This window comes from Scyliorhinus canicula, chromosome 5 (genome assembly GCF_902713615.1).
Source record: "Scyliorhinus canicula chromosome 5, sScyCan1.1, whole genome shotgun sequence".
Taxonomy (NCBI): Eukaryota; Metazoa; Chordata; class Chondrichthyes; order Carcharhiniformes; family Scyliorhinidae; genus Scyliorhinus; species Scyliorhinus canicula.
Window position 1 is genome coordinate 155,854,556 of NC_052150.1, and position 14,709 is coordinate 155,869,264.

General features: G+C 45.8%; 1 protein-coding gene across 2 annotated transcripts in view; it reads left to right on the forward strand.

Annotated features, from left to right (window-relative positions):
* ctnnal1 (catenin (cadherin-associated protein), alpha-like 1) overlaps positions 1 to 14,709 on the forward strand; it is a 459,393-nt gene that overhangs the window by 425,420 nt on the left and 19,264 nt on the right. For both annotated transcript variants that reach the window (XM_038797869.1, XM_038797868.1), the window contains 3 exons: positions 11,772 to 11,809; positions 13,720 to 13,770; positions 14,035 to 14,189. In XM_038797869.1, the coding sequence (XP_038653797.1) occupies positions 11,772 to 11,809; positions 13,720 to 13,770; positions 14,035 to 14,189 (244 nt within the window). The remainder of the gene's footprint in view (positions 1 to 11,771; positions 11,810 to 13,719; positions 13,771 to 14,034; positions 14,190 to 14,709) is intronic.

A 14,709-nucleotide genomic window follows, 5' to 3' on the forward strand; every position in this document is an offset into this window, starting at 1 on the left:
ATATACCAACGGCGTTTACTGTATGTGCAGCACAGAATGTATTCACGTTGCTGTCGAGGCACTGGGGCCTGGCATTCAGTCAGGCACCCAGCGCCAGCCTCCATTTTCGGCTGATGTGAGATTCTCTGCCCAATCATGTTTCCCGATTCCGGCGCAGTCGACGGAGAATTCCGCCCATAGAGTCTCAAATGGACAATCACGCTGCCCATTGACTCAAATGTTTAATTGTCACTTAGGGGACCGGCCTAAAATGAGCATTCGGCAACTTAAATACATGAATCTGGGTTCTATGCCAGGTAGTGACTCCTGATGTCACATTTAGGCCTGAAAACTTGGGAGGTGCATATTCTCCTTTGTGGTCTAACCAGTGGTATTTAAAGGCACCATTGTAAGCCATTCTCTAAAAAGGAATAGGGGCCAAGAAATTTGTTCTTTTTTTTTTCACAGAAGGAGCAGGACAGCATGCGCTTTTAGGTCTATGAAAAGCCCTGGCCTGCTGCCTGCACATTTGAGGACCGACTTGCCCTCTCTCCACTACCCAATCCAAGGCTAACCCTTCCCCTCAAAGATCCAACCTACCTGTTAGCTCCATGCAAATGTGCACAAATTCCTGTCCTCTCTGAATGCCATTTAATTGAGGTCAGAAGGTGAATTTAGATTGCATCTCGGGTTTAAAGAGAACAAATTGAATTTCTCTCCACTTTGCCCGCCCTCCCCAACCCCCTACCAACTATCCCAGCAGGGAAGGGGAAGCTTTATTGATTGCTCAAAGTGGTTCTTAAAAGATTAGCTGTCTTTGAAGTGGGTTTTGATAATGGATTAAGTATTTACGGGACCTTTAAAACATTTTAATGAATTTTTGTGAATGGGAATGTTTTTATTATGATAAAAACTGTAATAGATACCTGGATCAATCTTTTGTTTAATCTCAACATGGCTCCTGAGGTCTGCCCATGGTAGATACTGGATGAGTTGGCATGGAGAATTTAAAGGCAAAGGGTAGTGGGTAGGGGGCATGGGATGACATGATTTGGCATTAGGTTGGCATGGGGCAAAAAGGGATTGTTGAGGTGGGTGGGGAGCATGGGTTGGTATGGATTGGGTATGGGAAGTATTGGAGGTGATTGGGTTTATATTTAACAAAACAATTGGGATGGAGCCCCAGAGAACCAGACTGCCTTGTTGCTCAGTGTCACCTGTAGCTGCCTCCAATCTGCTTCTGGAGGTTGTGGGCTCAAAACCATCCTGAATCCCCACACCCACAGCAGAAATTCTGTCATCCTGAGACACAAAATTTGAATTTGGGCCCCATCCCCCACAGATTTTTTTTCTCCTCTCTAAATGTGTTTCTCTCTCATTAAAATCTAATCAGTTAACGTAGTTTCATTTGAACATGACATGGAAAAAGTGACCACATTAAAAATAAGGTAATCATCACAAACCTCCTGCTGGTTATAGAACATAGAACAGTACAGCACAGAACAGGCCCTTCGGCCCTCAATGTTGTGCCGAGCCATGATCACCCTACTCAAACCCACATATCCACCCTATACCCGTAACCCAACAACCCCCCCCTTAACCTTACTTTTATTAGGACACTACGGGCAATTTAGCATGGCCAATCCACCTAACCCGCACATCTTTGGACTGTGGGAGGAAACCGGAGCAACCGGAGGAAACCCACGCACACAGGGGGAGGACGTGCAGACTCCACACAGACAGTGACCCAGCCGGGAATCGAACCTGGGACCCTGGAGCTGTGAAGCATTTATGCTAACCACCATGCTACCCTGCTGCCCCATTATGCTATATTTTTCTGTAATTCCGCATTTGTTGTGAACAAAATAGGGATAACACTATTTCAAGAGTGGATCAGCAAATGACTGATACACCAGTCATATTTCATGGTGCAACATCTCCACCTACTGGTCCAAAAAACATCACTTAACTGAGAGTTTCCAGTTTGGAATATTAAGACATTTAACAAACATGGCTACCTCCATTAGACCCCAAAATTCTATAATTCCCTTTTGATTAATCTGCACGTAACCACCTCTGACTGTATACCTCACTCACTACGCTCTCCAGGAGCCATCACGTAGCCTTGGGTACCATTTCAATAACCTTTCCTGGTGATTGGAAAGACTAAATTTCTATAGCGTCTCTGGTGACCTTAAGGCATTGCAAAGCTTTGCAGTCAATAATGTAGTACTGAAGCATGGTCACCGTTGTAACATAGGAGCATGAAAAAGCCAAGTATGAAAGAAAGCCTTTGAGACCATTAAAACTGATCCCTCTACTACCGCATTCAGTTGCATTTTATACAACCTTAAAATGCGTATATCTATGACCCCAACTGGTAAATAAGGTCAAATACCAATGCCTCTGTAAAATGTTCTTCTTCATTTCAAATACTATTTCATATGCTTTTGTGATTTCTGTCCTGAACTGTCTTCTTTGTAGACTTTTCTAACATTTCAGCTACCAGCTCTGTGGTGGCTTAATCATCTCTTGAGTTAGAGGGTTCAAGTCCCACTCCAGAGACTAGTACAGATACTAGGCTAATACTTCCATGCATAACCAAGGGAGAAATTTCCATTTTTTGGATGAAGTACTTAAACCACCTCCTCCAATGGACACAAAATAACCCATTGCATTATTTTGGAGGTGAGTAAGAGTTTTCCCTTTGTGTACTGACCAATATTGATCCCTCAGCCAATATTATTAAACCAAATTATCTGGTCACATTGCTGTTTGTGAGATTTTGCTGTATGCAAATTGACTGCTACATAACAAGAACGAGTGCATAAATGAGAGCAACAGTAGGCCTTATGGCCTCTTGAACCTGCTCCGCCATTTAATATTGTGGCTGTTCTGATCTTGGCTGATCTTTCCTGCCTGTTCACCCTAACCCTTGACTTTCCTATAGTTCAAGAATTTGTAGTCAATGATTCAGCCTCCACAGCTCTCTGTTGAAGACAATACCAAAGAGTCATGGCCCTCTTGAGAGAAGAAATTACTCTCCTAGTCTTAAATAGGTAATCCCTTATTCTGAAGTGATGCCCCCAATCCTAGATTGTCCCACAAGGGAAAACATCCTCTCAGCATTTATCCTGTCAGGCCCCCTCAGAAACTTGTATGTTCCAATAAAGCAATCACCTCTTGCTTTTCTACACTCCAAAGAGCATTGGCTCAACTTTTCCTCGGAAGACAATCCGGTCATCTCTGGAATCAACCATGTGAGTCTTCTTGAACTTTCTGCAGTGCAAGTATATTCTTTGAGACACTGAAACCGTACACGAGGTGTGATCTCACCAATGCCCTGTCCAGTTGCAGCAAGACTTTCCTACTTTTATACCCCATCCCTAACATTCCAATTGCCTTCCTGAATCATTGCTGTACTGGCATGACACCTCTTTGTGTCAAGTAGAAGGACATCCAAACCAGGACATACCTCTGCACTGTAGGCATTCTGTAGTCCTGTTCCATTTTAATAACATTCTGCTTTTCCATTCTTCCTGCCGAAGTGGATAACTTCACATTTTCCCACGTTATACTCCACCTGACAGATTTTTTTCCACTCATTTTACCTAACTAGAATCATAGACTCCCTACAGCGCAGAAAGGGGCCATTCACCCCTTCGAGTGTGCGTTGAACCCTCCAAAAGAGCAGTCCAGCCAAGTCCACTCTCCCGCTCAATCCCCGCAACCCCACCTCTCTGGACACTAAAGGGCAATTTAGCATGGCCAATCTGCATAACCACGGGCGCGATTCTCCGCAACCATGATGGGTGGGAGAATAGCGGGAGGTCCGCTCCCGCACCTCCCGCTATTCTCCCACCACCTCCAAAATCGCGTGTCCAGTTTTTCACGGCGGCCCGCGATTCTCCGGCCCGGATGAGCCGAGCAGCCTGCCGTTCCCGACCTGTTCATGACGGCGGCAACCACACCTGGTCGCTGCCATCATGAACATGGCGCGCCAGGTAAGTGTGGGGCCTGTGAGGGGCGGATCGAGCACCACGACCGTGCTCGGGAGGGGACGGGCCCGCGATCGGTGCCCCCCGGCGTCTCAAGGGGACGCACTCTTTCCCCTCCGCCGCCCCCCAAGATCAAGCTGCCACGTCTTGCGGGGCGGCTGAGGGGAAAGACGGCAACTGTGCATGCGCGGGTTTGAGCTGCCCAACCCACGCATGCACGGCTTACGTCATTAGGCGTCGCCCCGGCATCATTCTTGGCACGCCGGGTCTTGAAGCCAGGGACAAGGCCTGGCGGCTGAGTTTCCCGGTACGGCCCTCCTATCTCCCCCATGGAGGAGAGAATAGGGGGCCGGGAGAGGCTTCCGATGCCGTAGTGAACCTCTCCGGGTTTCACGACGGCGTCAGGCCTTGCGGAGAATTCCTCCCGTCCATCTTTGGACTGTGGGAGGAAACTGGAGCACCCGGAGGAAGCCCATGCAGACACTGGGAGAACGGGCAAACTCCACACAGACAGTCGCCCAAGGCCCCAGTTGAATCCAGGTCCCTGGTGCTGTGAGGCAGCAGTGCTAACCATTGTGACACCAAGCTGCCCTTTTACAGATTCCTGTCTTCTTTGAAACTTGCTTTCCTGCCTATTTTTGAACATCTGCAGATTTGACTACAATACATTTCATTGTTTCATCCATGTTATTAATATAGATTGCAAATAGTTGAGGCCCCAGCATTGATCCCTGTGACACTCCACTATTTATAGTTTGCCAACCATTTATCCCAACTCTGTTTCCTGTTAATTAACCAATCCTTTGTCCACGCTAATATATTGCCCCCACCAACATGAGTGCTTATCTTGTTTGTTAACCTTTTATTATGGCACCTGTTCAAATACCTTTTAGAAATTCTCATACACTAAATATGTTGGTTCATCTTTATCCACCCTATTTGCTACATTCTCATAGGAGGCTAATTAATTTGTAAAATACTATTTCCATTGCATAAAATCATGTTGACTCTGCTTGATTGTGTTATGATTTCCTAAATTTCCTGCTCCTCATTTAATGATGGGTCCCAGCATTTTCCCAAAGTCAGAAGTTAAGCTAACTGGTCTCTAGCTCCCCACTTTCTATCTCCCTCCTTTCTTGAATAGGGGCATTGTATGTGCAGTATTTGAATCCACTGGAACCATTCAAGAATCCAGGGAAGTTTGGAAGATTAAAATCAATGCAGCCATCTGAAACCACAGACGCGATTTACCGGCCTCATCGCGCCCGACTTGGTGACGTGACGAGGCCGGGGACCTCGCGAGTCATCCAAACCGTGCGAGACACCACGATCTGGTCTGTGCCAGATTCTCCTGGCAGTCAGGAACTAACTGCCTCGCAGCAAGGCCTAGACTGGGTGCCGTTTAGTACTGGTCCACAAAAATGTGAACCAGGCCTAATGGCACCTGGGGGTCTCCCAGGCCATTGGAGACCCCTAGGTGGGCGGGGACAGGGAAGGGTGGAACACAAGCTCTCCCTCTGGAACCCAAGCACCTTGGCACTGCCACCCTGGGCCTGAGGGGCCATGCCCTTTTAAGGAGGGATGAGTGGGTGTGGAGGACAGATGGGTGGAAAATGGGTATGAAGGGGCTTCAAAAGGTTGGGGGGGTGAAGGGTGGGTCCTGAAAGGGGGAGGCCAAAAGGGGGTGGGTGTGTAGGCCTAAAATGGAGGGGCCCTCAACAATCTGGTAGCCGGGGTCCTCACTTGGTGGGGTGTGGGATAATGCCCATGTGTGCGGGGGGAGGGGGGGGGGGACATTGCCTTTGTGTGGGGGCTGTGGGGCACCCTCAAGCTCACTTAGGATCGGGGCATCCTTTCAAAACGGTGCCCTGATCTCGGAAGAGCCAGTCTCACCAGTGAGTTCAGCTTCCCAGTGTTGATAAAATTTCTAATTGTGGGCTTAACTTGGGAGAAGCTATCCCAAGGCCCAAAAAAATGACTGTGTGATTGAATAATGGCGTGGATCACATCCAAAAAGCCTACGAGAAACACCCATGCAAAACCCACCCAAAATGACACTTAGAAATATTTTGGTTGAATCGCACCCTACTTCTTTAAAGACATTAGCTTGCAAGTCATCAGGTCCAAGGTCCTCATCAACTTTGCTCCCACAAATTTCCATAGTACCTTTCCTCCATGATAAAAGTTCTAAGTTCCTCCTGCTCGGTTGGCTGTTGATTTTCTACTATTATTGTGATGCTTTTGGTGTCTTCTGCTGTGAAGATGATTGCGAAATAGTTGTTCAAAGTTTTTTCCATTTCCTTGTTTCCCATTATTAATTCCCCAGTCTCATGTCTCATTTTCTATGGGACCAACAATTACTTTAGCCAATGTTTTCTTTTTATATGTTCATAGAAGCTCTTGCACTATGTTTTTATATCTTCTCCTAGTTTACTTTCATGATTTTTTATGTCTCTCCTTTTTCTTTAGTTTGATTCCTCTCTTAGAGTCCTTCATTTTAAATGCAAATTATTTGTTGAAAATTATGAAATGTCCCTTTAAATGTCTGTCACTGCTTATCTACAATATTATCTTTAAATCTATTTTCCTAGTCCACCTGAGCCAATTTAGTCTTCATACCATTGTAATTGCCTTTATTAAATAGTTAGTCTCAGGCCCTTCAAACGGAATGTGAAATTCCATCTTGATCACTGTTCCCCAGAGATCTTACCTATGATATCATGGGTGAAATTCTCCGCCTCACGCCACCAGTTGCGGAGTTCCTTATGAGGTGGAGAATCCCACAGTAGTGAAGAAAATGGGATTGGCGCTGGGTGCCAATCCATTTCCGATGCTCTGGCTCCCCTTCGCTGCGGGATCAGGGTTTGCACGCCATTTAATTACCCGGGCCCACGCAATTCTCCGGTCCTCTGGGCAGGAATCGTGCAGGCGAGAATCACTTCTGCTTTTGACAGACATGACCCTGACGCTGTGGATCTTGTGGTGGGCAAAGGGGGTAACTCATTGAGGGAGTTTCTCCAAAGTCCATCGAAGGCCACTCTCCACCCCCAGTGCAAAACGTGCCTACCCCACCACCCCAGAGACCCCTAAATAAAGGTAACCCCATCAGAGACCCCTTAAATAAAGTGGCCCCCCAGAAACCCCTTAAATAAAGTGACCCCTCCAGGGATCCTTAAATAAAGTGACCCCTCCAGAGACCCCTTAAATAAAAGGACCCCCTAAATAAAGAGACGCTCTAAATAGAGACCCCCAAAATAAAGATGCCCCCACAGGGACCCCCTAAATAAAGGGACCCCCACAGAGCAGAGACCCTCTAAATAAAGGCCCCCCACAGAGACCCCCAACTAAAGGGATCCTCCCACAGCGACCCCCTAAATAAAGAGACCCCCAGAAGTGAGATCTCTGTCAGGAAGCCCACCAGAAAAGAGATCCCTGTCAGGAAGCCCCCAGAAGAGAGGCCCAAGTCTGGTTGCGAGAGGGCTGTACAGACAGGCAGTGAAAAAAAATACTGTTTAAACACTCACCTGGGCAATACACCTGCTGACTCAGACACAGGAAGCACCATGTGTCAATTCCTGGAAAGAGAAAACCAGTCAGCTTTGTTTAAATGCCTGCGATCTGTGTGCTGCAAGCCAGTCACTCATATCTCTTTGATATTGGCTGTGATTGACAGCTTCGACACACACAGTTGCCAGCATTGCTCCATTCATCTTCCTTCAGGGCTGGGTAACTGATGTGCCCCAACTACGATTTTGAGAGACATCAAGGGCGCGATTCTCCGCAAATGCGGCGAGTCGTAAAGGCTGCCGTGAAACTGGCCAACTGACCATCGCTAAGTCCGCGCGCCAAGCGTCACGCCGGCTGACGCGCACGATGACGTCAGCCGCGCATGCGCGGATTGGAAGGCTCCAACCCGTGCATGCGCGGGGCCGTCATCTCCCTCGGCCGCCCCGCGGACTGATCCTGCTGAGCAGCGGAGGGAGAAAGAATGCGCCCGCGATCGGTGGGCACCGATCGTGGGCCCATGACCCCCTTGGCACGGCCGTGGTACTGCCGTGCCAATCGGGGCCCTGGATGCCCAGAACGGGCATGTTGCGGCCGTTTTTACGACGGCAGCAAGCAGGTGTGTTTGCTGCCGTAAAAACGGCCGTAAAGGCCTGGGAACTCGGCCCATCGGCCTGGGGAGAATCGCTGTTCGCCGTAAAAAACGGCGAGCAGCGATTTGTGTCGTGGGGCGGCTGTGGGGTGGGGGAGAATAGCGGGAGGGCGTGAAAAATGTCGGGGACGCCCTCCCGCTATTCTCTGACCCGTCGTGGGCAGCGGAGAATCGCGCCCCAAGTTTTGATTGACAGGGCTTGGACCACTTCAAATATAATGAAGTGCTTTCCAATCACCTCCCTTCACACTTGAGTGATTTTGAAGTTATCAGCTGGAAATTGAAAGCACTTATCTAAGTGATGTCAATTTCAGATCAGTACTTCAAAATCACTCATGTGTGAAGGGGGGCGCGGCATGTGGTGCAGTGGTTAGCATGGGACTGTGGCGCTGAGAACCCGGCCCTGGGTCACTGTCCTTGTGGAGTTTCACCCCCACAACCCAAAGATGTGCTGGTTAGGTGGATTGGCCATGCTAAATTCCTCCTTAATTGGAAAAGAAAAATAATTGGCTACTCTAAATTTTTAAAGTGTGAAAGAGAGGTGATTGGAATGCACTTAACTCTTTGAAGAGGTTGATGTTTGTAAAGATTGTGGTTACAGCACTTCAGAGTTCCTAAACCATGAAAAAGATGAATGAAACAAGGGTCAACGCTGTATGTGTGGATTTTGTCAATCATACCCCACTCAGGGAAATGAATGAATGGCTGCAGCTCAAGGATCAGAGGGTTTCAAACATAGGTCACTGCTTTCTCTTTCCATGTATTGACACGTGGTGCTTCTTCTGTCTGAGCTAGCAGGTGCATGTCCAGGTGAGTGTTACAACAGTAATACGTTTCACTGCCTCAGTTTGGTCTGCTCTGTAGCAGGAGATGGGGTGGGGGAGTTGATTTGCAATACAAGGGGGGGGATGGCTAACCACGGGGCCTCGCTACTGGTGCGCTGCTCCAAAATGGCGATCTTTTGGTGGGATTCCCTCGCAATCCTTGCCATGAGCACAAATCAGGTGCGATTCACCTCTGGCTGGAAATGGAGTATATTGCCCACTGTCTCACGTTTTTAACTCCAATTTAAACAGACCTGGGATGGGATTCTCCATTGGCTGATGCCAAAATCGGGAAACACGATTGGACGAAGAATAGGTTCCAAAGCAAAAATCGCGGCGGGCGCCGATTTGAGGTCAAATTGCAATTCTCCATCACCTTGATAACGGCATCAATGTGGTCCAGAACGCACCTACAGTAGAAACCGTTTGCATATCATTAGCATTCCTGACCTGGTATTCTCCGGGGGCCTCCGTCAGGCTCTGCCTCCGATGGGCTGAGGGCGTGGATCACTTGTACTTTTAAAAATCGTGAAGCCGATGCTATGGCTGCTGAGGGTAAGGGAAGGGGATACGGAAAGTATCCAACATCGCCATAGTTTGCTGATACTTGTGCCACTGGCCGGGGGGGGGGGGCAAGGGATGGCTAGGAGATGGGCTGTGGGGGTCAGGGTAGGTGGGTATGGAACACCATTCCTGCAGCCAGAAAGGGAGCCATGCAGCTGCGCACGCCGCTGTTAGCCCACCATGAACTTAGGGCCACAGGCCGTATGGGTGTCCCCTCAGGCCACCCCACCTTGGTGCCCTCTGGCTCCAGCTGACCCATCAGCTGCATGGACATGCTCTAGCACAACCAGTGCCACTTTGTGGGCTGGTATGAGTGTGTGTGGGGTCTGCAATATGTATATGCCGCTGCAGCTTGTCATCCTCCCGAATGTGTCGATCAAGGACCTGGCGAATCCTGCACCATTTTTCATTGGAATCGATTGTGTTCCATGTAACGCCGGTTCTAGCCCCTCTTCAGTCATTTAATCGGTCCAGGTTCAGCGCCAATTTTGCTGGCGTGAAAGTCCACGAATCCTGCCCTGGCGTCAACACTTAGTTTCAGGAACAGAGAATTCAGCCCCTGGCTTAAAACAAGTGCAGCCAGCCAATTGTATGTCCAGTTTGGCGAGCAGTGTTAATTGATTCGCTCTACAAAATGCAACTCATCCATTTGAAAGCATGCTCTGAGATGAAGGTCCTGAATTATTTACCTGATTTATAATTTTTAAAATTCCCTGTGTAATTTTAACAGTGCTAACCCATCTAACTAATTATGGGCACGATCTAGCGGCTGAATCGTGTCAGGCATGAGTCCGAGCGAGCTGGTTACATTGCGAGACAGTCCGAAATCAGGAATCGTGCAGGTGTTGATTGGTTTCCAATCTAATCAGCCCGCGCCCTTTGGTGAGATCTGGATCCCGCCATGGCGTGGCAAGAAACCATTAATCACCAGTTAAGGCCAAACTCCATCCCATTAACATGAAGGACCCCCTTTCTAAGGGCCTCCCATCATCTAACCGGCTCCCCAGCAAGCGGTCACGCGGGCACTGATTAATATTGGTCCACACAAATGTGAAGCAGGCATCAGGGCAGCTGGTCAGTCTCCCTGGCTATTGGAAACCCTTGGTGGTCAGGGATGGGGTGGATGGCCCCCTGGACCTCCCCCTAGAACATGAGCACCTTGACACCGTAAAGCCTGTAGGAGCACTCCCAGGGTGCCTGGGTGGCACTGCCAAGGGTCGTGGCTTGAGGGAATGTGCCCGTGAATGGAGGGTTGTGGGGGGGTGTGGTTCAGAGTGGGTATGAATGGACCTCTGAACGGTTGGGGAGGTGAAGGTTGGGGATCCTGGAAGGGGTGGAGGGCAAAAAGGGGCCTGGGAAGGCCTGAAAAAGGTCCTCCATGACCTTATAGCAGCATGTCATCATTCGGGGTGTGCGGCACTGCCCATGTGTGTGGGGTGTGACATTTCCTATGGGACTGACAAGCCCACTTGGAGATCAGGGCACTCTTTAAAAATGGTAATCCGATCTCTCAGGAGCCAGTCTGGCCAGTGAGTTCAGCTCCTCAGTGATGAAAATAATTTTAAATGTCGGCTTGGTCAGGGAGATACTACCCAGGGCCCAAAAAAGTGACTAAGTGTGGTTAGATACGGGTGGGGTCTTGCTGACAAGAGACAGCGTGAAACCCCCAGCAAATCCTGCCACAGATAACACTTAGAAACCTTTCCGTTAGATTGTGCCTTGTATGCTCTTTAAACTAAGAGGAAGGAATTTCGCATATATATCAAACCTCAAGACTATAGAAGTTGCATGTCAATTTGGTGAAAAGGAAGGAATTAAGAACAGGGATACAAAAGTTAAGATATGGTCAGGTGATGTCAGGGCAATTTTAAGAGGATAGATTATATTTGACAAGGCATGTTTAATAAAAATGGTACTTACATTTTTGGTTAGTATGCAAAAAGCCACATTGTGTTCAAGGATTATGGGAAAAATATATTTGAAAGAAAATTGCCTCATTTATTTTAGGGCAGCTTTGACTTTAATTAATTTAACTCATATCCCCAAATATATTTATAGACAATACTGAGTATTTGCAAACTCATAACTCATTGCAATATACATGGCTGTGTAACTTAGTAATTCTAAGATATTAAAAGTTGAGATGTAATGGGAAGAACTGAAAAATTTCTGTAATTCATTACACTTAAATGCAGCTTTCATCATTTTGTCCCTTGTTCAAAATGGTTTATTTGCATCTGTTCCCCCTAGGAGAGAAGCGTGCATACCTTTCCCTACCTAGACCAGGGGTGAGTTTTTCAGATATATTTAATTTAAAAATTTCAGCTCAAAGCCCACATTGAAACAACACAAACTATAGGCTCATTTTGACTTTATGCAATGATGTAAAATGGGTGATAATGAATTGGCAAACCCTTTTACATCTCTTCCACATTTTCTGTCTATTGTGGTTAAAATTACCTCTTATCTTTTGGAGTTCAGACTTTCCTCTAAACCACTTTATCTTGTGTTGCAGCTAAGAGACCATTTCCACAAGTTCAATCATTTATTTGTGAGCACAGTTTTGTGCTTATATGTGCAACATGTGGGATCAAATGTGTCCAAAACGAACAGTTAGCCCTTATTTGTGTTGACCACCAGGAGATCATGTGAGATACGCAACATGTTTACCAGCCATCCGAAAAACCAGATGTGAATGTAACTGTTATTCTTAAAAAAAGTCTGAATAAAACTGAAATTTATTTTATATCTCAAGTTTGTTATTGTACACAACATTGCACAAAGAACACATTTTATATAAATTTTGAGATCATTGCTGCACGTCAAATGTAGTACTTAGAACAAAGCAGCAAATCACAAATGAATAACTGCTTTTTTTCCGATCCTTGTGTTAACCTGGAGAGGTTATTGAGGGCAGCAAAACAATGGCCAACCAGAGAAGCTTCTAGCAATGATAATTAGGTCCTGAAATCAATTCAACGTTATTTATGCCATTTGCCCATAAGGCATTTGTGAGCAATGAATCTAAGGAAGATAAATATTACAACTGTGCTGCAGACTAGGTGAACCATGCCACAGAAGGATAGCTAATGTGGTATAAAGAGCTGCTGTGCATCCTTATTGTAGAACCACACAACAAAATGTTGTGATGAGAACTGGAGATTCTGACTTTTAGAGAACTTGAATGAATAAAAGAACACTGGCCTGGGGTTTCTGCTATGCTGCACTATTTTCCTTTAGTGTATGTTGCCCAAAATTGACCAGAAACACCAAACGCAAATTGTAACCAGTGCAAATGGAGATTTCACAATCATTTGCACATGATTTAAAAATCATTGCTTTGAAAATGAGTCCCACCCACAAGACTGCCCATGGACCTAGATTAAATTAATCATGATTGCAAATTTTTGTAAATGTGCCTGTTTGTAGGCTTTCAAAGAGGCTTTTCAAGCTGTTTGTTTAGACGTAAGGACACCAGTAGACTTTTTTTTAATTAAAACGTTTTCTGCTAACAAACTGACTATGTTGATGTGACTAGAAATTAATTCTGTGTGTTTTTTTTAAATCAGTTTTTTTAAATCACGTTGCTCACAGATGGTGGGCTAGACATTCTGATACAAAATGTGATAAACCCAGTTTTAGCTTTGTTTATAACACTGCACCAAGTTAGCATAAATGTATTTTAAATGTAACAAGGAATATGATGTTTTTTAAACTCTTCCAATGTGGTTAAACCATTTGACATCTTCCCAGCTACCATTCTTCAGGAGAGGAAATGGCGTAGTGATATTTTCACAGTAACTTTATTGCAGTGTTAATGTAAGCCTCTTTGTGACAGGAATAAAAATTATTGTCATCGGACTAATAATCCAGAGACCAAGGGAAATGCTCTGAGGACCTGGTTCGAATCCCACCAAGGCGGATGGTGGAATTCAATAGAAATGTGGAATTAAAAGTCTAACGATGATCACAAAACCATTGTCAATTGTCATAAAAACCCATCTGGTTCACTAATGCCCTTTCCCTGCTCTGGCTTATATGTGACTCCAGATCCACAGCAATGTGGTTGACTCCTACATGTCTGATTGGCAATAAAAAAACTCTATGTAAATAGCAAGATGTTATGTAAAATAGAATCATGTTACATGAAAATGGATAACTCATTTCCTTGCATGTCCTTTTTTTTGGTTTGTAACAGAAACACACTGCAAATTTGAAGACTGTTAAAGCAGTCAAACTAGATGCTGAGGTAAGAGCTTTGCAAAGATTGTTCATATAGATTTGCAAGACTATGTGGGGAAGACTCATTGGATAACTTCAAAGAATGAATATAGACATAATGAGCTAAATGGCTGTCTTCGATATTGAATGATTCTGTAAACAATAATGGAGGGATGGGCTAGTTTTGCTGGTTGGATGTAGATACCCATTTTTTTCATATTTAACTTGCTCTGCCCAAGCACCCTGCATTGTGCTTACCACATCTGGAAGGAAAATGTTTCTTTTATCACAGGAACAGGCAAAGATAGCAAAATTAGGGTTGGAACTGCGTTTGCACACATCAGATGTAGATGCAGAAACAGAAAGATGGGAGGACCAAGACAATGAAATTCTTCGTCAAGCACAGAGCATGTCGAGCATGGCGTATTCTATGTATCTTTTCACAAGGTAAGAGTGACCATAAAATCAACCTTGCAGAAAGATTTTTTAATTTTTTAATAAATTCATGTTAAATTTTTCTGGTGAATATAGGAAAAATTATTTTGTTGGAAATTATTCAATTTGGACATTTTCTATTTGAATTTAAGTGGTCATAAATGCCTACCGTACAAACCTGCCTACACAGCCACATCAAGGCACACCATAAAAGATGGTGGATGCTGAGATCAAGCACTCCTGTCTTGGAGTGTGGTTCAGAGGGGGGACTACTCAGACATCACAGGCCCATTTGTGTCTAATTCTCAGTCTACTTCAGATAATTATTGGAAATTAGGGCTGTGGGCCTGTGGTTACCGGTCCAATGCTCTCTGAATACATTTGTCAGTGGGAATTGGCCAATCAGAAAACCAACTGTATTATGTTGATATCACAATCTATTGAGTCGGCAGAAAAAAAGCATGTATTGCTTCAATCTGTGGGGATGTGCCCCCACCCACAATCTGTCATCCATTCAGCTTTGTATTCTGAA